Raw genomic sequence first — 21,565 nt, 5'->3', positions numbered from 1 at the left:
CACCAGGAAGGTGTCTACTGCTTTCCCACGTTGTCACTAACATTGATGCTGTGATTTGGTTTATGACAGTGACCCCCACCAAGACACATTCTGCACTTGCTTTGCATTGTCGATGCCTCTGGAGCCTCATGTCCAGCATGCACTTAATGCTGCTTCTAGGATGTTTGCACGCTGAGATGGGTGGTCCTGTGATGCACAGTGAGTGCAGCTGGGATTCCTGTAAAGGTTCAGCTGATGAGCATCAGGATATTTGTAATTCATTGGTATTTAGGGACAGGAATAAACAATGTGAGTGAGTCTGTATTTTGTGGTTTCTACTATAGCAGTTTTGCCATTAGAAAAATTTACTAAGTCAGAGAGTGAAGAGTTGAGCACAGGATCATGTGTGCAGAGGGGGTCCCTGGGGGAAACTGCTCTGTGGAGAGGAAGCCCCAGACCCTGACAGGAAACCTGCCCACAACCTCCATCTGCAGCTGCTCCTGGGGCTTAAGGACAGAACTGGTGACTAGTGTGCACCCCCTGCTGGTCCAGATCCCCTTCTACAGTGAGGTTTGTGTCTGGGCTCACACTGATGTCCCCTCACTGTGTCCTTTGCACAGTAATACATGGCCGTGTCGTCGGCTCTCAGGCTGTTCATCTGCAGATAGAGCGTGTTCTTGCCGTTGTCTCTGGAGATGGTGAATCGGCCCTTCACGGAGTCTGCGTAGTATGTGTAACTACCACCACTACTGCTAATAACTGCGACCCACTGCAGCCCCTTCCCTGGAGCCTGGCGGACCCACTGCATGCCATAACTACTGAAGCTGAATCCAGAGGCTGCACAGGAGAGTCTCAGGGACCCCCCCAGGCTTCACCAGGTCTCCCCCAGACTCCACCAGCTGCACCTCACACTGGACACCTGCAGACACAAGACATCCTGGTCAGGAAACTGTCACACACCCACTGTTTGTCTCCCTCAGATCCACTCACATACTCCATGTCTCTTGTTCAGCATGAGTTACCTTTTAAAAGAGCAACAAGGAAAACCCAGCCGAGCACCAACTCCATGGTGAGCTCTCTGTGTTCTGTCCTGATACTGATTGGAACACCTGGAACCCTGGGGCTGGGGCTCCTCTCCCAGCTGCAGAGTCAGGGTTGGGCTGTTTTAATCAGCAGAGGGAGGGCCCTATTTGCATGTCCTCTGACTATATATTCAGCTTGGGATCTATGCTGACATAGAGGCCACTAACCAGAGCAGATGTGATTGTCTTTGTTTTGGCGGTATTGACCACTTTTGAAAAAAAATATAACTCTTCATTATATAACTTTTCACATATGTACGTAGCCTCCTTGTGCGACTTCATTTGTACATACTCACACAAATCCTGCAGGATAGGTGTCATGTTGTCGCATAATGAATCATAAACCTACACCGAGAATTTTAGAGGGTTTGTGAGGTGTCCAGGAACACATGCAGGGTTAAAATGAGCCCCAGCATCCAAGGACGAACTCCTGCCCCTGAACACCGAGGACAGAGAGGGCAACCTCGTGAGACACGTTGAACCCCTCGAGTAGTGGGGACAGGATGATTTTACCTGCTCTAGAGTTACTTAAAGTAAGGAAAGTATCAGGGTTCGTGCAGGTGTATTTTCTAACATGTCAATATCTATATGTTCCTCCTGAGTCATCTCTGTGTTTATTAGTTTTGATGAGTGTACTGGACACAGGATGCACTGCACACATGCAGAATGTGTCATGTGATAAACACTGGAGTCACAATCAGCATTATCCAGAGTCAGCAAACCACTTCTCACTAAAATTTCCTGTATTTTCCCTGGAATTCCTCCTCCTCCTTCCCTTTCTCACCCTGTCCCCACATACCTTGGCTATATCTCCTGTTACTTAAACTAGTTTTAATTTTGAGGAGTTTATAAATGTGCAATTATAGTGTATGTAATTTCATTTGTAGGACTTTTTTTCTCTGCATAAATATTTGAGAATTCAGCCATGTTGCTGTCTGTAGCAAGAATGATGTATTTTAGAGTTTGGCAGATTTCCTTAGAGTGAAATAGCAGAATTTCATTTTTTAAGTGGTTGGTTGGGATAAGAATTTTTCCAGTTTCTGATATTATAATAAATTTGCTTCTCACTGCAGTTGTAGATATGGAGCTCAGAGACTGTAGCAGTTTCAGGGATCTGCTTTACTGTTCTTCTGGTTTCTATTTATTGATTTCTGCTCTAATCTTTATTATTTCTGTTGTTCTCCTTGGTTTAGACTTCATTTGCTGTTTTCTGTCCAGCTCCATTACGTGTAAAGTTTGCTTGTGGATTTGAGTTTTTCTAAATTTTTGAGAGAGGTTTGTATTGCAACGTACTTCTTCCTGAGGACCACCTTTGTTGTTTCCTATAGGTCTTGACCAGGTGCGTATCCTTTCCCTTAGTTTCCACGATTTTATAAATTCTTCTTTAATGTCCTTGTTCACCCATTCATTATTTAGTAGGGTGCTCTTTCACTTTCAAATTTCCTCTTGTGAATGATTTCACAGTGATTTCCAGTTTCAAAGCCTCGTGGTCTGAAAATATGCAGGGAATGATCGGAATCTCTTGGTATCTGTTGAGACCTGATTTGTGACCTGGATGTGATCTATTCTGGAATAAAGTCCGTGAGCACTCACGAACAATGAGTATTCTGTTGTGTTAGGATGGGATGCTGTGTATATATGTGTGAGGTCCATCTGGTCCAATGTGTCATTCAAAGCTCTTGTTTCTTTGTTGATCTTCTTAGATGATCTGTCCATTGCTGGGAGTGGAGTGTTGAAGTCCCCTACTAGTAATATATGATTATCAATGTTTTTCTTTACTGTGGTAAAGGGATTTTGTGTTCTTGGTTACATGCAGGAGATGTGTATCATAGAAGGTGAAGTTATGACCATGTTCTTTTCTTTATATTCACAATGAGTGTGATTTACACAGATGCATATGGATGCCCAGGTTTACCAAGGTTGATGAGTGATGGTTAACCCTGTGTCAGCGTGACTGGGCCATGGGTGCCCAGATTAAACATTGTTTCTGTCGGTGCCTGTAATGCTGTTTCCAGAAGAGACTGGTATTCACATCCATGGTCTCTGTGTAAGTGGGCATCATCCAATCCATTAAGGTTCTGAACAGAATGAAATGCAGAGGGAGGAAGAATTCCCTCACTCTTCCTTCCTGCATGCTTGATCTGGAACATTCCTATCCTCCTGCCTCTGGAGACAGTTACACATTCATGTCCCCAGGTTCCCCAGCTTGTGCTACTTCCATCATAGCTAATACATGAGACCCACTGCAGCCCTTTCCCTGGAGCCTGGCAGACCAAATTTATCCAGGAACTACTGAAGGTGAATCCAGGGCCTGCACAGGAGAGTCTCAGAGACCCCCCCAGCTTTCACCAGGTCTCCCCCAGACACCACCAGCTGCACCTCACACTGGACACCTGCAAACACAAGACATCCTGGTCAGGAAACTGTCTCACATCCACTGCTTCTCCCACTCATATTCACTCACATACTCAATTTCTCTTGTTCACCATAAATTACCTTTTAAATAGTGTCCAGGAAAACTCAGCCAAGCACAAAGTCAATGGTGAGTTTTCTGTGTTCTCTCCTGATCACTGAATGGGAACACATGGGGATCCTGGGGCTGGAGCTTCTCTCCCATTGCTGGGGTCGGGGCTGGGCTGGTTTAATCAGTGGAAGGAGGGCCCTATTTTCATGTCCTGTGACTCTATAGCCAGCTTGGGACCTATGTTGACAGAGAAGGGCAGAGACCAGATCAGATGTGAATGCCTTTGATTTGGTGCTAGTGACATTTGGGAAACTCGGATTTTGATTATATGACTTTGCAGAATACACACTTGGGCTCGGTGTGCTACATAGTTTTTACATATTCACACAAATCTTGGGGCCTAGTGTCATGTTACTGCATAAAGAGATATGAACCTATTCCCAGAAGTGCAGAGGGATTGTGAGGTGTCCAAGAGCAGCTCTGGGGTGAATATGAGCCCCAGGACGTGGACCTGTGCTCCACCCACAGGACCTGCTGCCTCCCTGATCCACCTGCAGGACAGAGTGGGCAGGCTGATGACGAATGTGGAACTCGTCCTGTGATGGGGACAGGATGATTGTTTCCGGACTTTACCTGAAGTACAGAGAGAATCAGGGTTTGTGCAGGTGTATTTTCAAGTCTCTAACATGTCACTATGTCTGCGTGGCTCCTGAGTCATCTGTGTGAGAATCTGTAACGGCTGTGATGCGTGTACTTGACACAGGATGCACTGCACACGTGCAGAGTGCGTGATATGGTCATCACTGATGTTAGACTCAACATTATCACGTGAGAAAATAGATTCCTCTTACATCTTCCTGTATCTCCTAGAATTCCTCCTTCCTGTCTTCTCTTCTTCACGCTGTTCCCACATAACTACTGATTTTTCTCTGTTACCATAGACTAGCTTTAATTTTCTAGGATGTATAAATGTTTTATTAGACTATATGTGCTTTTATTTTTAAGGCTTAATTTGCTCAGCATCAATCCTTGAGAACACATCCGTTTTGCTGTGTGTAGCAAAAATCACTATTAATTCCTGGCAGCGTTCCAGACAATGAACACAGGAAAATTTTATTTTTTAAAGCAGTTGTTTAGGATTGGGATCATTTCCAGTTTCTGGTATTTCAATCAAGTTGCTTCCTAGCCTGACTGAAGGTGTGGAGTTCCGAGAATGTATTATTTATATGGTCTCCACGGCAACAACTAACCTGGAGTAGATGTGGGGGAGTACCTTTGCATCGATGAGGGACTTTATTTAGCTTTGGGGTTTTCTTATTATGTAGATATTCATGGAACTCAATTTCACACATGGGAATTCGTATTTATTCATTTATTTACTCAATTCCCTCATCATGTAATGTTTACAGTTACTGTTTGTGTTACGTTAGGGTTAGATTTGGGGTTAGGGTTAGGGTCTAAGGCCTAGAGCTTAGGACATGTGCCTGGTATCCTGCAGTTCAGAGACCTCCCCAGAGAGTAAATCTCAACATTGACTGGGATGAGAATAGCCTGGAAGCCATCTCCTGAGCTGAGGGAAGAAGAGGATTTGGGGCTCTAAGTACTTTTTTTTAGAAATGTTGAATTTGGAGCGCCTGGGTGGCTCAGTCATTAAGTGTCCGGCTTCAGCTCAGAGCGTGATCCCACTGTCCTGGGACGAAGCTCCAGATCAGACTCCCTGCTCCACTGGGAGCCTGCTTCTTCCTCTCCCACTCCCCCTGCTTGTGTTCCCTCTCTCGCTGGCTGTGTTTCTCTCTGTCAAATAAATGAATAAATAAAATCATTATCAAAAAAGAAATGTCTTATTCTGTTCCAGCTGCTGTAACACTGTACACAGACTGGGTGGCTTTAACAACAGACACTCATTTCTCACAGTGCTGGAGTCTGGAAAACTCAGGACAAGGTGCAGGCAGATGTGATTTCTGAAGAGCACCCTCATCCTGGGCTGTCCATTCCCTGTCATCTCACATGCGGTCAGGGGGCAGGGAGCTTTCTCAGTCGTGGTGTGTAAGGGCACTACTCCCATCATGAGGCTGCACCCTCCTGACCTAAGTGCCTCCCTAAGGCCCAACTCCTCGTCCCATCACATTGTTGTTAGGTTTCTTTGTGAGGATGGTGGAGGTCACACACATTGAGCTGAAGTCAACAACTGAGGATCAATGAGCGATTCCCTGCAGATGAAAAGCCCCTCCCCTCTAGCACCTCAAAGTGAGGATCTCATGGATCCAGTAGAATCTTCTGGTCTCTGCGTGCAAACGGTGAACAAAGAACCTTCAGAACCAGCTGGAGACCTTGGGGAGTGGACAGCTTCCACTGCAGACACCCAGCAAGACCTCAGTCCACTTCTAATAGCTTCCTTATTAGTATTGTCAGCTTATATGTCATCATTCTCATTTTCTAAGGACTCAGGTGGTCTTCACGTATTTGATCAGTTCTCTTCCTTTTCACTTATTTTTCTAGTTGCATGGAATTAGGCATGAGACTTTATCTTCTGATGATTCATTACTGACACCAGAAGCCCCTTGCTCTGTCTTCTCCTGCACCACACATGGGACATCGGATAGGAAAGCTGAGATTCTGTGCCTTTCATGTTCCTGATTCCTTGGGACTCTCCAGCACTGAGCCATGAGAAAATCCCTGATGTCATGTCCTTTCCTGGTTTTATTAAAGCATTTCTGACACGCTGTGTGACATTCCCTGAGATCGATAAGCATTGTGTATTCTCCCATGTGTGTGTCGTATCATCTGATTCCCCAACTGTATCAAGCTTGGTGGGGGTCCCTCTGCTTCTGGATGATGTCAGCTAACTAGATGCTGTGAGCATGGTGTCCACACAACACCCCCAGCACTAGGGCCCTTCTCCTCTGGCTTTGGCTTCATGATGCTTCTGTGCCTGATGTTCAGCACGAACTTTATTTTACTGGCTCATCGTTCGTACACTGGTTTGTGTGGTGCTGTGTTGTTGAGTCCTGCTGAAACTTCTACAGACTTGGCAGACTGACATCAGAATGTCTGTATATAATTGTCATTTAGGGAAAAGGTGAAGCCGTGTAAGTGACGTTCTGCCTTTTGTGCATGGAAGTATAGTTTTCTCCTATTACAACCAACCTTTGTATTCACAGATGTAAGAGTAAGACGAAATCATTATTTGAGAGAGACCCCCGGGGAAACTGTTTTATGGAGAGGATGCCCCACACGGTGACAGGAGACGAGCGTTTACTCCCCTCCTGCACCTGCTGCTGGTGTGGAAAGTGTATTTGTGGGTCTTGAGTGCCACACGCTGATCTGAGTGTGCCCTTGTCTCCTGAGTGCCCCTGACTCTTGAGCACCCCCTGGTGACCTGAGCTCCCAGAGATGACCTGAGCTCCCAGAGATGACCTGAGAGCCCCCTGGTGTCCTGAGCACTCCCTGGTGGATTCTGAGGGCCCCTGCTGTCCTGCCCCTACTGTGTCCCTGCAGGAAGGTTTGTGTCTGGGCTCACACTGATGTCTCCTCAGTGTGCCTCTGGTACAGTAATGCACGGCCGTGTCCTCAGTGGTCACAGAGCTCAGCTGCAGGGAGAACTGGTTTTTGGACGTGTCAGCAGTGATGGAGATGCGGCCCTGGAAAGTCGGGTTGTAGCTTGTGCTACCTGTCCAGTTCCCCATCCACTCCAATGCTCTCCCAGGGCGCTGGCGGATCCAGTTTCAATAGTAACTGCTGGTGACAGAGCCCCCAGAGACAACACAGTTGAGAGAGAGGGTCTGTGAGGGCTTCACCAGTCCTGGGCCTGACTCCTGAAGTGTAAGTTGAGACAGGACACCTAGGGACAAAGAGAGTCATGGTGATTCGGTCCCATCCCACAGAAAGGCCCCCGTCTATCCCAGAGCGTCCAGACCCTTACCCAGGGGAGCTGCCAGAAGGCAAAGGAGGGAACCACAGCATCTGCATGGCTGTCTGCAGGATGGAGACCCAGCACGCTGGCCTCTGCCTGTGATGCCGATTTCTTCTGGGAGCACCCAGGTGATTTGCATGTGGGTCCCCGCAGAGACGGGGAAGCATTAAAAGATCCTGAGCCCTGTTGACAGTCACTAGTTCTTGGTGTCCCCATGGTGGGTGGTGTGAGGACCCACTGAGTCTGTTCCTAGTGATCTAGGCTGAGTTCTGCCTGAACTGTTCTCCAGCCCCAGTTACTTGAGTGGGTTTGTGCTGGAGTTGATGAAGATTTGGAAACCTCATGAAGGTTCTCTTGTGTTCTCTTGTGGGGCTGTTTGACTGTGGGCTGCAATTTTAACCTTCGGATTCACCTGTTCACATACCTGGAGGATGAGGCAGTAGTCCAGGGTCCAGACCTTGATTACTTGCGTTCTTAGGGTCATTCTCTCCCTCTAATCAGATACGGGTCCTGGAAATGATGGCCCACATACAATCTACAAAAGAGGGTGTTAGGAACTATACGCAAGTATTTACATATGGAAACAAGCTCATCCATGTGGATAGCAAGGCAGAGAGATTGGGGGTTAAGTGGGTATGCGTTTCTTCTTTTCCTCTTCTTTTAAATTTTATTTAAATTCAACTAGCCAGTGCATAGTACATCATTAGTTTCCGATGTAGTGTTCAATAGTTTCTCAGTTGCGTACAGCACCCAGTGCTCATCCCATCAAGTGCCCTCCTTAATGCCCATCACCCGGTCAGCCCATGCCTCCACCCACCTCCCTTCCCTAACCCTCAGTTTGTTTCCTATAGTTAGGAGTTTCTCTTGGTTTGTCTTCCTGTCTGATGACATCCCATTCAGTTTTCCTTCCCTTCCCCTATAATCCTCTGCACTTTTTAAATAAAGATTTTATTTATTTATTTGACAGAGATAGAGACCGCCAGTGAGAGAGGGAACACAAGCAGGGGGAGTGGGAGAGGAAGAAGCAGGCTCCCAGCAGATGAGCCTGATGTGGGGCTCGATCCCGTAACACCGGGACCACACCCTGAGCCGAAGGCAGACGCTTAACGCTGTGCCACCCAGGCGCCCCCCTCTGCACTTTTTCTTATGTTCCACATATGAGTGAAGCCATATGATATTTGTCTTTCTCTGATTGACTTATTTCACTCAGAACGATACCCTCTAGTTACATCCGTGGAACAGAAATGTTTATATGCAACTGATAAATTGTTGAACACTACAGCTGAGTCTAATGATGTTCTATATGTTGGCTAAATGAATTTAAATAAAAAATAACACCTAAAATCCAAGCCATATGGTCCTGTACTCACCCTGAGACAGATGGTTCTAGGGAGGAACACATTTAACTGAGTCGGTAGAGAAGTGTTCCCTTCCCACACAACGTGAGACATGCAGACCCTACTACACAGGCATCTAAAGGGGTCCAAGCCCCAGGATGTGCCCCCATCTCCATCCAGACCCCAAATCCTCATGGGAAAGTGGAGGATGAAGGGGAAGCTGGACGTGAACGTTCACACAGCATCTGGAGTATGGAGCTTCTTTACCTTGATTTCTCTGTCCTTTGAGGTCCTCATGGACAGGTTCCTGCATGTATTATAAAGACTTTATGATTTATGAATCTGTAATGGAAAAGTCATTTTCTCTGTTGCATGTTCTCTCTCTTTTCCTCTCCTCCTAACTTCTGTCTCACACACAGGAGATTTCAACACACATGGTAGTAGGGGAAAGATTCTTGTAAGGTTACAAATTAGCGGGTTCACGTTGTTTGCTTTCTTCGATTCCACTGAGAACTCCTGATAGAATTCATAGTGATATACTGCTTTTCTTGTTTATTTCATCATTTCTGTATTCATTGTTCCTTCTCTGGGAATCCTTTTTTCCCTAGTATTAGGAAGTACTTTACGGAATTACCAATGTCAAGCTCCTCGTTTACAGTTTGCCCTGAGGTGATGGGATGAGCCAAACGAAGGAGGTCAGATTCCTGAGTCTCTGAACACCCACAGATTCCAGCTGGCATGACTGATGGGGTGTCCTGGTCCCCACGGGTAGATCATAGACCCTCAGATGTGATCTTGGACCTCATGTTCCAGCAGATCCTCGCAGCCAGGATGCTGACAATCCCGCACCCCACTTTGCACCTGCAACAGGGAAGAGCTTTCTCATGGGGTGTCCTGTGCTTAAGGAATGAGGTAATCTCTGGAACAGCTCATGAAGGTCCCGTCTCACACCCAGTCCAACTGAGTCACAGAGGTTTACCATTAGAATATATAATGCCCCTCCCCATGTAGGGCCAGGACACCAGGGTCGCAGAGGGGATCAACACTGCGGGCCATCAGGACACAGATCTTTTTTTTTAATAATCTTCTTTGTTTATCATATTATGTTAGTCACCATACAGTACATCCCTGCTCTTTGATGTAAAGTTCCATGACTCATTAGTTGCATATAACACCCAGTGCACCATGCAATATGTGCCCTCCTTGCTACCCATCACCAGCCTATCCCATTCCCCTACCCCCCTCCCCGCTGTAGCCTTCAGTTTGTTTCCCGGAGTCCATAGTGTCTCATGCTTCATTCCCCCTTCTGATTACCCACCCCTTTTTTATCCCTTTCTTCTCCTACTAATCTTCCTACGAATGCTTGTTGCCTTTGCTAGATTAGGGAAGTTTTCAGCTACAATTTGTTCAACTATCTCTTCTAGACCTCTCTCTTTCTCCACCCCCTCAGGGATGCCGATGATTCTGACATTGGAACGGTTCATTGAGTCTCCCGTAACCTACATTCCTGAGATTGGATTTTTTGAGCCAAGTTTCTGTCTCAACTTTCTTTCTGCCATCCCATCCTCCAGTTCACTAATTCGTTCTTTGCCTCATGTACCGTGGCCGTCAGAGCATCTAGTTTTGACTGCATTTCATTCATAGCATTTTTATTTTTTATTTTTTAAAATATTTTTTATTATATTATGTTAGTCCCCATAGAGTACATCCCTGGTTTTTGCTGTAAAGTTTGATGATTCATTAGATGCGTATAACACCCAGTGCACCATGCAATACCTGCCCTCCCCTTCCATAGCATTTTTAATTTCTGCCAGATTTGCCCTCATTTCTGCCCTTAGAGATTTTATATTCTCGTTAATATTTTTGTTAATATTTTTTTCAAGTCTACACATCATCTTGACCATTGTTACTCTGAATTCCATGTCTGATAATTTTGTTATATCCATATCCATCAGTTCTGTGGCAGAGGCCGCAGACTCGTTTTTTTTTTTTTTTTTTTTTTTGCTGGGTGGAGATTTTCCTTTTCCTCATTCTGATGAGGAGAGGTTGCGGGGTTGCCCAGAGCCCAAATTATTGCTCAGGACCAAGGCAGTGCGCACTTGTTTTATAGGGACCTTGGGGATGTGGGCTTCTTGATTTTTCAGCCTGCCTTCTGGGGGAGAGGCGTGTCGCGCTGATACTCAGGGAACCCTGTTTGAGTAGAGTTTCCGTGTCCCCTGCGAGGCGGGATGGGGATGGGCACAGTGTAAGCCAGTATTTCCAGCTTTTCTTCTCTGGCGGCTTTCCCTGGCGGTTTGCTGTGCCTCTTCTGATCCTCAGAGCAGCAGTGGCCGCATCCTAGCCTCTGTCTCAGAACAGAGAGATCTCAGTCTGCTCTCCACTGGGCTCTTCTGGCCTCCTTAACTCTGTTTCTGTCGGTGCTGCTGAACACCCTGCAGCGTCCTGTGTTGTGCGCGCCACAGCCGGTTCCCAGCCCTCATGTCTCTCTTCTTTGTGTGTCTAAAACCGCCAGCTGCCCCCAGTTCTCGTGCGCGCTCCTGAGCTCCCTCTTTCAGTGATTCCCGCGTACTCTGGAGAGCCCATTTTCAGTCTGGTCACAGGGGCGTGCCCAGGTTCACGGTCTCAGTCTGCGCACTCGTGGGTGCGGGTCCGCAAGTCTGGCCTCCTCCCCAGTGCAGGTGGCTACTGCTTACTGGCTCCCGACTGTGTTGCCTCCCTCTCCCTTTAGTTTATCTTCCGATTTCTGTGCGTGGATTCACGGCTCCCCTCTTCGTACCTCAATACTCAGTGCTGGAGATGTTCATTTCTAGAGATTCAGATGTATCTTCCTGCATCTCAGGCTGATTCCGTGGGTTTTCTTTATGGTCTGGTGCATATCCAGCGTGACTCGGGACCAGCTGAAAAGGGGGACCCCTATTCCTCTGCCATCTTAACTCCTCCCAATATGTGCCCTCCTTAATAAACGTCACCAGGCCTGCCCATTCCCCCACCCGCCTCCCTTGTAAAACCCTCAGTTTGTTTCTTTTTTTTTTCCCTTTTTGTTTTAATGATTTTTATTATATTATGTTAGTCACCATACAGTACATCCCCGGTTTCCGATGTAAGGCTCAATGATTCATTAGTTGTGTATAACACCCAGTGCACCATGCAATACGTGCCCTCCTTACTACCCATCACCGGTCTGTCCCATTCCCCCACCCCCCTCCCCTCTGAAGCCCTCAGTTTGTTTCTCATAGTCCAAAATCTCTGATGTTTCATTCCCCCTTCTGATTACCCCCCCTTTCTTTATCCCTTTCTTCCCCTACCGATCATCCTAGTTCTTATGTTCCATAGATGAGAGAAATCATATGATAGTTGTCTTTCTCTGCTTGACTTATTTCACTTAGCATTATCTCCTCCAGTGCTGTCCATGTTGTAGCAAATGTTGAGAACTCGTTCTTTCTGATAGCTGAGTAATATTCCATTGTATATATGGACCACAACTTCTTAATCCAGTCATCTGTTGAAGGGCATCTCGGCTCCTTCCACGATTTACCTATTGTGGACATTGCTGCTATGAACATTGGGGTGCATATGGCCCTTCTCTTCACTACGTCTGTATCTTTGGGGTAAACACCCAGTAGTGCAATGGCTGGATCATAGGGTAGCTCCATTTTTAACTTTGTAAGGGACCTCCACAATGTTTTCCAGAGTGGCTGTACCAACTTGCATTCCCACCAACAATGTAGGGATCCCCTTTCTCCACATCCTCTCCAATAATTGTTGTTTCTTGCCTTGTCTATTTTTGCCATTCTAACTGGCGTAAGGTGGTATCTCAGTGTGGTTTTGATTTGAATTTCCTTGATGGCTAATGATTTTGAACATTTTCTCATGTGTCTGTTAGCCATTTGTATGTCTTCATTGGAAAAGTGTCTGTTCATATCTTCTGCCCATTTTTTGATTTGTTTATTTGTTTCTCGTGTATTGAGTTTGAGAAGTTCTTGTAGATCTTGGATACCAGTCCTTTATCTGTAGTGTCATTTGCAAATATATTCTCCCATTCCGTGGGCTGCCTCTTAGTTTTTCTGACTGTTTCCTTGGCTGTGCAGAAACTTTTTATCTTGATGAAGTCCCACAAGTTCATTTTCTCTTTTGTTTCTCTTGCCTTTGGGGATGTGTCATGAAAAAGTTTGCTTTGGCCGATGTCGTAGAGGTTGTTGCCTATGTTCTCCTCTAGAATTTTGATGGATTCCTGTCTCACATCGAGGTCTTTCATCCATTTGGAGTTTATTTTTGTGTATGGTGTGAGATAGTGGTCAAGTTTCATTCTCTTGCATGTAGCTGTCCAATTTTCCCAGCACCATTTATTGAAGAGACTGTCTTTTTCCCACCGGATGTTTTTTCCTGCTTTATCAAATATTAGTTGCCCAAAGAGCCGAGGGTCCATTTCTGGGCTCTCTATTCTGTTCCATTGGTCTCTGTGTCTGTTTTTGTGCCAGTAGCATGCTGTCTTTGTGATCACAGCTTTGTAGTACAGCTCGAAATCCGGCATTGTGATGCCCCCAGCTTTGTTTTTCCTTTTCAACAGTTCCTTGGAGATTCGGGGCCTTTTCTGTTTCCATACAAATTTAAGGACTATTTGTTCCAGTTCTTTGAAAAATGTCCTCGGTATTTTGATCGGGATAGCATTGAAAGTGTAGATTGCTCTGGGTAGCATGGACATTTTAACTATGTTTATTTTTCCGATCCATGAGCATGGAATATCTTTCCATCTTTTTATGTCTTCCTCAATGTCTTTCAAGAGTGATTTATAGTTTCTAGAATATAGGTCCTTTACGTCTCTTGTTAAGTTAATTCCAAGTTAACGTATGGTTTTTGGTGCTATTGTAACTGGGATGGATTCCCTAATTTCTCTTTCTTCGGTCTCGTTATTCGTGTATAGAAATGCAACTGATTTCTGAGGATTGATTTTGTATCCCGCCACGTTACTGAATTGCTCTATAACTTCTAATAGTTTGGGAGTGGCTTGTTTTGGGTTTTCCATATAGAGTATCATGTCATCTGCGAAGAGAGACATTTTGACTTCTTCTTTGTCTATTTGAATACCTTTGATCGCTTTTTGTTGTCTGATTGCTCTTGCAAGGACTTCTAGTACTATGTTGAATAATAGTGTTGAGAGTGGGCATCCTTGTCGAGTTCCTTCTCTTAAGGGAAAGGCTTCCAGCTTTTCCCCATTGAGAATAATATTTGCAGTAGGCTTTTCATAGATGGCTTTTATGAGATTGAGAAATGTACCTTCTATTCCTACACTCTGAAGGGTTTTAATCAGGAGAGGATGCTGTATTTTCTCAAATGCTTTTTCGGCATCAATCGAGAGGATCATATGGTTCCTGAGTCTTTTCTTGTTGATATGATGTATCACGCTGATTGATTTGCGAATATTGAACCACGCTTGCATCCCAGGTATGAATCCCACTTGATCGTGATGGATAATCCTTTTAATGTACTGTTGGATTGTATTAGCAAGTGTCGTGTTGAGGATTTTGGCGTCCATATTCATTAGGGAGATCGGTCTGTAATTCTCCTTTTTGAGGGGGTCTTTGCCTGGTTTGGGGATCAAGGTAATATTGGCCTCATAGAATGAGTTTGGTAGCTTTCCTTCTGTTTCTATTTTTTGCAATAGCTTTAGGAGAATAGGTATTATTTCTTCTTTGAATGTTTGGTAGAATTCCCCAGGAAAACCGTCCGGGCCTGGAGTTTTGTTATTTGGAAGATTGTTTATCACTGACTCAATTTCTTCATAATTAATTGGCCTGTTTAAGGAATCAATTTCTTCCGGTTTCAATCTTGGTAGTTTATAGGTTTCCAGGAAGAATTCCATCTCTTCCAGATTGCTTAGTTTATTGGCATATAGCTGTTGATAAAAATTTCTAATAATCCTTCCAATTTCAATGGTGTTTGTCGTGACCTCTCCTTTTTCATTCAGAATTTTATTGCTCTGCGTCCTTTCTCTTTTCTTTTGGATAAGTCTTGCCAGTGGTCTGTCAATTTTATTGATTCTCTCAAAGAACCAGCTTCTAGTCCTGTTGATCTGCTCTACTGTACTTCTGGTTTCTGCTTGATTGATTTCATCTCTAATTTTGGTCAGCTGCTTCCTCGTGCGTGGATTAGGCCTGTCCCTCTGTTGCTGTTCCAGCTTCTTGAGGTGAGAATATAAAAACTGCATTTTAGCTTTTTCTATTCTTTTGAGTGAGGCTTGGATGGCTATGTATTTCCCCCTTAGGACTGCCTTTGCAGTATCCCATAGGTTTTGGACTGTTGTATTTTCATTCTCATTGGTCTCCATAAATTGTGTAATTTGATTTTTGATTTCCTGGTTTATCGAGTCATTCCTGAACAGGATGGTTCTTAGTCTCCAAGTGTTTGAGTGTCTTCCAAATTTTTCCTTGTGGTTGAGTTCCAATTTCAGAGCGTTGTGGTCTGAGAATATGCAGAGGATAATTTCAATCTTTTGGTATCGGTTGAGACCTGTATTGTGTCCCAGAACATGGACTATTCTTGAAAATGTTCCATGGGTATTAGAATAGAATGAGTATTCTTTGTTTCTGGGGTGTAGTGTTCTATATATATCTATGAGGTCCAACTCGTCGAGTATGGCATTCAAAACCTTTGATTCTTTGCTTAGTTTTCGCCAGGGTGTTCTGTCTATTTCTGAGAGTGGAGTGTTGAGGTCCCCTACTATTAATGTATTTTTATTTATATGTCTCTTTATTCTGGTTAAGAGTTGGCTTGTGTATCTTGCTGCTCCCCTGTTGGGGGCATATATATTTATAATTGTCATATCCACTTGTTGAATACTTCCTTTAAGATTAATATAGTGCACTTCTGCGTCTGTAACTATAGTCTGTAGTTTAAAATCCAATTTATCTGATATGAGAATTGCTACCCCAGCTTTCTTTTGAGGTCCATTTGCGTGAAAGATGGTACTCCATCCCCTTACTCTCAGTCTGAATGCATCTTTGGGTTCGAAATGAGTCTCTTGTAGACAGCAAATGGATGGGTCATTTCTTTTTATCCAATCTGCAACCCTGTGGCGTTATATGGGATGGTTCAAACCATTTACATTAAGACTGATTACTGAGAGATATGATTTTAATGATGCCATGTTGCCAGTAAAGTCTTTGTTTGTATTGGCTGTGACTTTCTATTCTGTATCACTCTTGGGGCCTTTTTACTTTTATAGAACCCCCCGTAATATCTCCTGTAGGGTTGTTTTCATGGTTACGAAATTGGTTAGTGACTGGCGATTTTGAAATGTCTTTATTTCTCCATCAATTCTGAATGACAGCCTTGCTGGATAAAGGATCCTTGGCTGCATGTTTTTCTCTGAAAGAGCTTTAAATATGCTCCCCCAACCCTTTCTCTCATTCCAGGTCTGTGTAGACAGGTCTGACGTATTTCTGATGCCTTTGCCTTGGTACGTGAGAAATTTCTTTGTCCTGGCCGCTTTCAATACTGTATCCTTCAATCTCATATTTGCGAATTGCACTATGACGTGACGTGGCGTAGGTTTGTCGTGGTTGAGCTTGGGAGGGGTCCTCTCTAGCCTCTTGGACACGAATGTCTGTTTCCCTCACTAGATTAGGGAAGTTTTCAGCTACAATTTGTTCAAATATCTCTTCTAGACCTCTGTTTTTCTCCACCCCCTCGGGGATGCCGATGATTCTAACATTGGATCGTTTCATTGAGTCAGTAATCTCCCGTAACCTACATTCGTGGGCGTGGATTTTTTTAAGACCATCTTCTATTTTCATTTTTTCCTCTATTAATCCATCCTCCAATTGACTAACCCGTTCCTCTGCTTCTGCGACCCTGGCCGTCAGAGCCTCTAGTTTTGCCTGCATTTGGCTCCTAGAATTTTTAATTTCTGTCAGATTTGCTCTCATTTCTGTCCTTAGGGATTCTATATTCTCAGTAACCTTTTTGTTAATAGTTTTTTCAATTCTACTCATCATTTTGACCATCGTTACTCTGAATTCCATTTCTGATACTTTGGTTACATCCATATCCATTATTTCTGTGGCAGAGGCCACAGACTCACTGTCTTTTCTTTGCTGTGGGGGGCTTCTCCTTTTTGTCATTCTGATGAGGAGAGGTTGCGGGGTTGTCCAGAGCCCACATTATTGACTGGGTCCCAGGCCGTGCCCCTTGTTGTATAGGGATCTTAGGGATGTGGGCTTCTTCTTAAAGATTTTGTTTATTTATTTATGTGGCAGCCAACCAGTGAGAGAGGGAACAGAAGCAGGGGAGTGGGAGAGAAAGAAGCAGGCTCCAAGAGGAGGAGCCCGATGAGGGACTCCTTTCCGGAACGCCGGAATCACGCCCTAAGCTGAAGACAGGCGCTCCATGACTGCGCCACCCAGGCGCCCGGGTTGTGGGCTTCTTGACTTTTCAGCCTGCCTTTTGTGTTCTGGGGGAGGGGCCTGCCACGCCGATACTCAGGCAACCCTGTTTGGGTAGAGTCTCCGTGTCCCCTGCGAGGGGGGATGGCGATGGGCACTCTCTGAGCTGGTATTTCCAGGCTTTTGTTCTCTGGCGGTTTTCCCTGGCGGTTTGGTGTGCCTCTTCTGAGAGTCAGAGCAGCAGCGGCCGAATTTCAGCCTCTGTCACAGAACAGAGGGATCTCGGACCATTCTTCACTGATGTTCTGGCCACTTTAACTCTGTTATTGGTGGTGCTGCTCAACCCTGCAGCGTCCCGGGATGTGCGCCCCACACCCGGCGTCCCAGCCCTCACTTCCAGGGCCAGTGTGTCTCTGTCCTTTGTGTTTCTAACACCGCCAGCTGCCAGCCGCCCCACGCGCGTCCGGAAGCTCCCGGTCTCAGTCTGGATCCAGTGAGCGCACCGGGATTCCGGTGTTCCGCAAGATGCCTGGTGGCGCGCACACCCGGCTCACCAGTCTCACTCCACTCTCTCGCGGGTGCCGTCTGCGAGCCTGCCTGGTCCCCCATGCAAGTGGCTACCGCTTCCCGGCACCTGAATTCGGCAGCTCCCTCCCCCTTCCGTTTATCTTCCGATATCTGTGCACGGTTTCATGGCTCCCCACTTCGTACCTCAATACTCAGCACTGGAGGTGTTCATTTGTAGAGATCCAGATGCATCTTCCTGCGTCTCAGGCTGGTTCCGTGGTTGTTTAGGCTGGTCTGGTACCTATCCAGCTCGACTCGTGGGACCGGCTGAAAAAGGGGTCCCCTACTCCTCCGCCATCTTAACTGGAAGTCAATATGTCTCATCTGTGTAGATAGTGCTGTTCCTGTGGCCTGTGTGCAGCGGTGAAACTTCACTGGTGACCATTTCTAATTGTTTGCTCCTGCCATTCCTGTTCCCCAGGAGACCTCGTGTGGACCAGGAAGTTTATATTGACATTTCTGTTAAATCTCTTTATTCGGAATCCGCGACTCCAACCGCCGAGGAGCCTCCGAAGACAAGCCTGCCTGGACGGCACCCTGGAGACTGGCCCTCAAGGTGGTTTTGATTTTAATTTCTCTGATGGCTAATGATCCGTTAGTCATTTGTTTGTCTTCTTTGGAAAAGTGTTTGCTCATGTCTCCTACCATTTATTGACTGGGTTTTTTGTTTTTTTGGTGTTGAGTTTGATAAGTCCTAGAGATCTTGGATATCAGCCATTTATCTGAAATGTCATTTGCAAATATCTTCTCCTACCCTCTGGGCTGCCCTTTAGTTATGTTGGCTGCTTCCTTTGTTGTTCAGAAGCATTTTAAAAAAGATTTTATTTATTTATTTGACAGAGAGACAGACGGTGTGAGAGGGAACACAGCAGGGGGAGTGGGAGAGGAAGAAGCAGACTTCCAACAGAGCAGGGAGCCCAATGTGAGGCTCGATCCCAGGACGCCGGGATCCCTCCCTGAGCCGAAGGTAGATGCTTAACGACTGAGCCACCCATGCGCCCCTGTGCAGAAGCTTTTTATCTTGATGAAGTCCCAAATTTTCACTTTTGCTTGTTTCCCTTGCCTTTGGAGATGTGTCCTGAAAGAAGTTACTGTGGCTGACGTCGAAGAGGTTCCTGCCTATATTCTCCTCAAAGATTTTGATGGATTCCTGGCTCACATTGATGTCTTTCATCCATTTTGAGTTTGTCTTTGTGTAGGGTGTAACGGAATGGTCCACTTTCATTCTTCTCTCTGTAGCTGTCCAGTTTTTCCAGCAACACTTAATGTAGAGACTTTTTTCGATTGGATATTGTTTTCTTGATTTGTCCAAGATTAGTTGATCATAGATTTGAGGGTCCATTTCTGGAGTCTCTTTTCTGATGCAGTACCAGATGTGTGTGTGTGTTTGTGCCAGTACCATGCTGTCTTGGTGATCACAGCTTTGGAATATAGCTCGCAGTCAGGCAACGTGATGCTGCCAGCTTTGTTTTTCTTTTCCATCATTCCCTAGTCATTTTCGGGTCTTTTCTGGTTCCATACAAATTTCAGGATTGTTTGTTCCAGCTCTTTGAAATATGCCGATAGTATTTTAACAGGGATGGAAATGAAAGTGTAAGTTCCTCTGTTCAGGACAGACATTTTAACAATGTTTAACCTTGGTTTCCCTTTTTTATAATAATTTTTATTATGTTATGTTAGTCACCATACGCTATATTCTTAGTTTTTGATGTAGTGTTGCATGATGCGTTACTTGTGTATAACACTTTTTCTGATCTGTTGTGTTGTTTTTTTAGTTTTTATAACATTTATTTATATTTATTTCTTCTCCAACTTTTATTTCCTTCCTTCAGCTGTATTAGGCTTCAGTTGTACTTTCTCTAGGTCCTTTAGGTGTAAATTTAAGTTGCTTATCTCAGATTATTCTTGCTTCTTGAGTTCTTCCTGTATCTGTGTATTTCTGTTGTAGGACCACATTTCATAGAGAAATCAGGTGAAGGTGTTAAAGATTTTATACCCTTGTGTAGTCAGTGTGTGTGTGCGTGCGTGTGTGTGCGAGAAAGAGAGAGAGAGAGAGAGAGGGGCAGAGATCTTCAGGTTCTACATCCACACAACACCAGGAAGGTGTCTACTGCTTTCCCACGTTGTCACTGACATTGATGCTGTGATTTGGATTATGACAGTGACCCCCACCAAGACACATTCTGCACTTTGCATTGTCGATGCCTCTGTAGCCTCATGTCCAGCACGCACTTAATGCTGCTTCTAGGATGTTTGCACATTGAGATGGGTGGTCTTGTGATGCATAGTGAGTATACCTGGGATTCCTGTGAAGGTTCAGATGTGAGCACCAGGATATTTGTAATTCATTGGTATTTAGGGACAGGAATAACCATTGTGAGTGACTGTTTTTTTGTGGTTTTTACTATATCTGCTTTCACGTTAGAAAAATTTTCTAAGTCAGAGAATGAAGAGGTAAGCACAGGATCATGTGTCCAGAGAGGGTCCCTGTGGGCAACTGCTCTATGGAGAGGAAGCCCCAGACCCTGACAGGAAACCTGCCCACAACCTCCATCTGCAGCTGCTCCTGGGGCTTAAGGACAGAACTGGTGACTAGTGTGCACCCCCTGCTGGTCCAGATCCCCTTCTACAGTGAGGTTTGTGTCTGGGCTCACACTGATGTCCCCTCACTGTGTCCTTTGCACAGTAATACACGGCCGTGTCATCGGCTCTCAGGCTGTTCATCTGCAGATACAGCATGTTCTTGCCGTTGTCTCTGGAGATGGTGAATCGGCCCTTCACGGAGTCTGCGTAGCTTGTGCTACTTCCACCGCTATTAATGTATGCGACCCACTGCAGCCCCTTCCCTGGAACCTGGCGGACCCAGCTCATGCTGTAACTACTGAAGCTGAATCCAGAGGCTGCACAGGAGTGTCTCAGGGACCCCCCAGGCTTCACCAGGTCTCCCCCAGACTCCACCAGCTGCACCTCACACTGGACACCTGCAGACACAAGACATCCTGGTCAGGAAACTGTCACACACCCACTGTTTGTCTCCCTCAGATCCACTCACACACTCCATGTCTCTTGTTCAGCATGAGTTACCTTTTAAAAGAGCAACAAGGAAAACCCAGCCGAGCACCAACTCCATGGTGAGCTCTCTGTGTTCTGTCCTGATTACTGATTAGAACACCTGGAAACCCTGGGTCTGGGGCTCCTCTACCAGCTGCAGAGTCAGGGTTGGGCTGTTTTAATCAGCAGAGGGAGGGCCCTATTTGCATGACCTCTGACTATATATTCAGCTTGGGATCTATGCTGACATAGAGGCCAGTAACCAGAACAGATGTGACTGCCTTTGTTTTGGTGGTGTTGACCACTTTTGAAAAAAATTATATTTCATGATATAACTTTCCAGATTATATACTTGGCGTTCATGTGTGTCTTCAGTTTTATATATTCACATAAATCTTGTGGGACAGGTGTCATGTTATCCCATAAAGAATTCTAAACCTACACCCGGAATGTTAGAGGGTTTGTGAGGTGTCCAAGAGCATGTACAGGGTGAGAGTTAATCCCAGTCTGGCCCTTGCTCTTCCCACAGGACCTGCTTCCCCATGAACCACCTGGAGGACAAAGCGGCCAGTCTCCTGAGGAATGTGGAGCTCTCTGTAGTGGGGACAGGATAATTTTACCTGCTCTAGAGTTTACCTGAAATATATAGAGAATAAGGGTTCATGCAGGTGTATTTTCTAACATTTCAATATCTGTGTGTTCCTCCTGAGTCATCTCTCTTTGTAAGAACTGTGATGTGTGTGTTTGAAACGGGATGAACTGCACCTATGCAGAGTGCGTGATATGATATA

General features: G+C 45.4%; 1 pseudogene and 1 gene segment (V, D, J or C); both read right to left on the bottom strand.

The window, feature by feature from the left end:
- Positions 1-505: 505 nt before the first annotated feature.
- LOC125282247 (immunoglobulin heavy variable 3-23-like) lies at positions 506-1,107 on the bottom strand (annotated as a pseudogene).
- Positions 1,108-20,315: 19,208 nt separating this feature from the next.
- On the bottom strand, positions 20,316-20,853 carry LOC125282248 (immunoglobulin heavy variable 3-23-like). The segment is given in 2 exon segments: positions 20,316-20,704; positions 20,808-20,853. Coding segments are annotated over 2 exon segments (435 nt in total).
- Between the last annotated feature and the right edge of the window lie 712 nt (positions 20,854-21,565).

This window comes from Ursus arctos, unplaced genomic scaffold (assembly GCF_023065955.2).
Source record: "Ursus arctos isolate Adak ecotype North America unplaced genomic scaffold, UrsArc2.0 scaffold_25, whole genome shotgun sequence".
Lineage (NCBI taxonomy): Eukaryota > Metazoa > Chordata > Mammalia > Carnivora > Ursidae > Ursus > Ursus arctos.
This window is presented reverse-complemented; position numbering and strand designations above follow the sequence as displayed.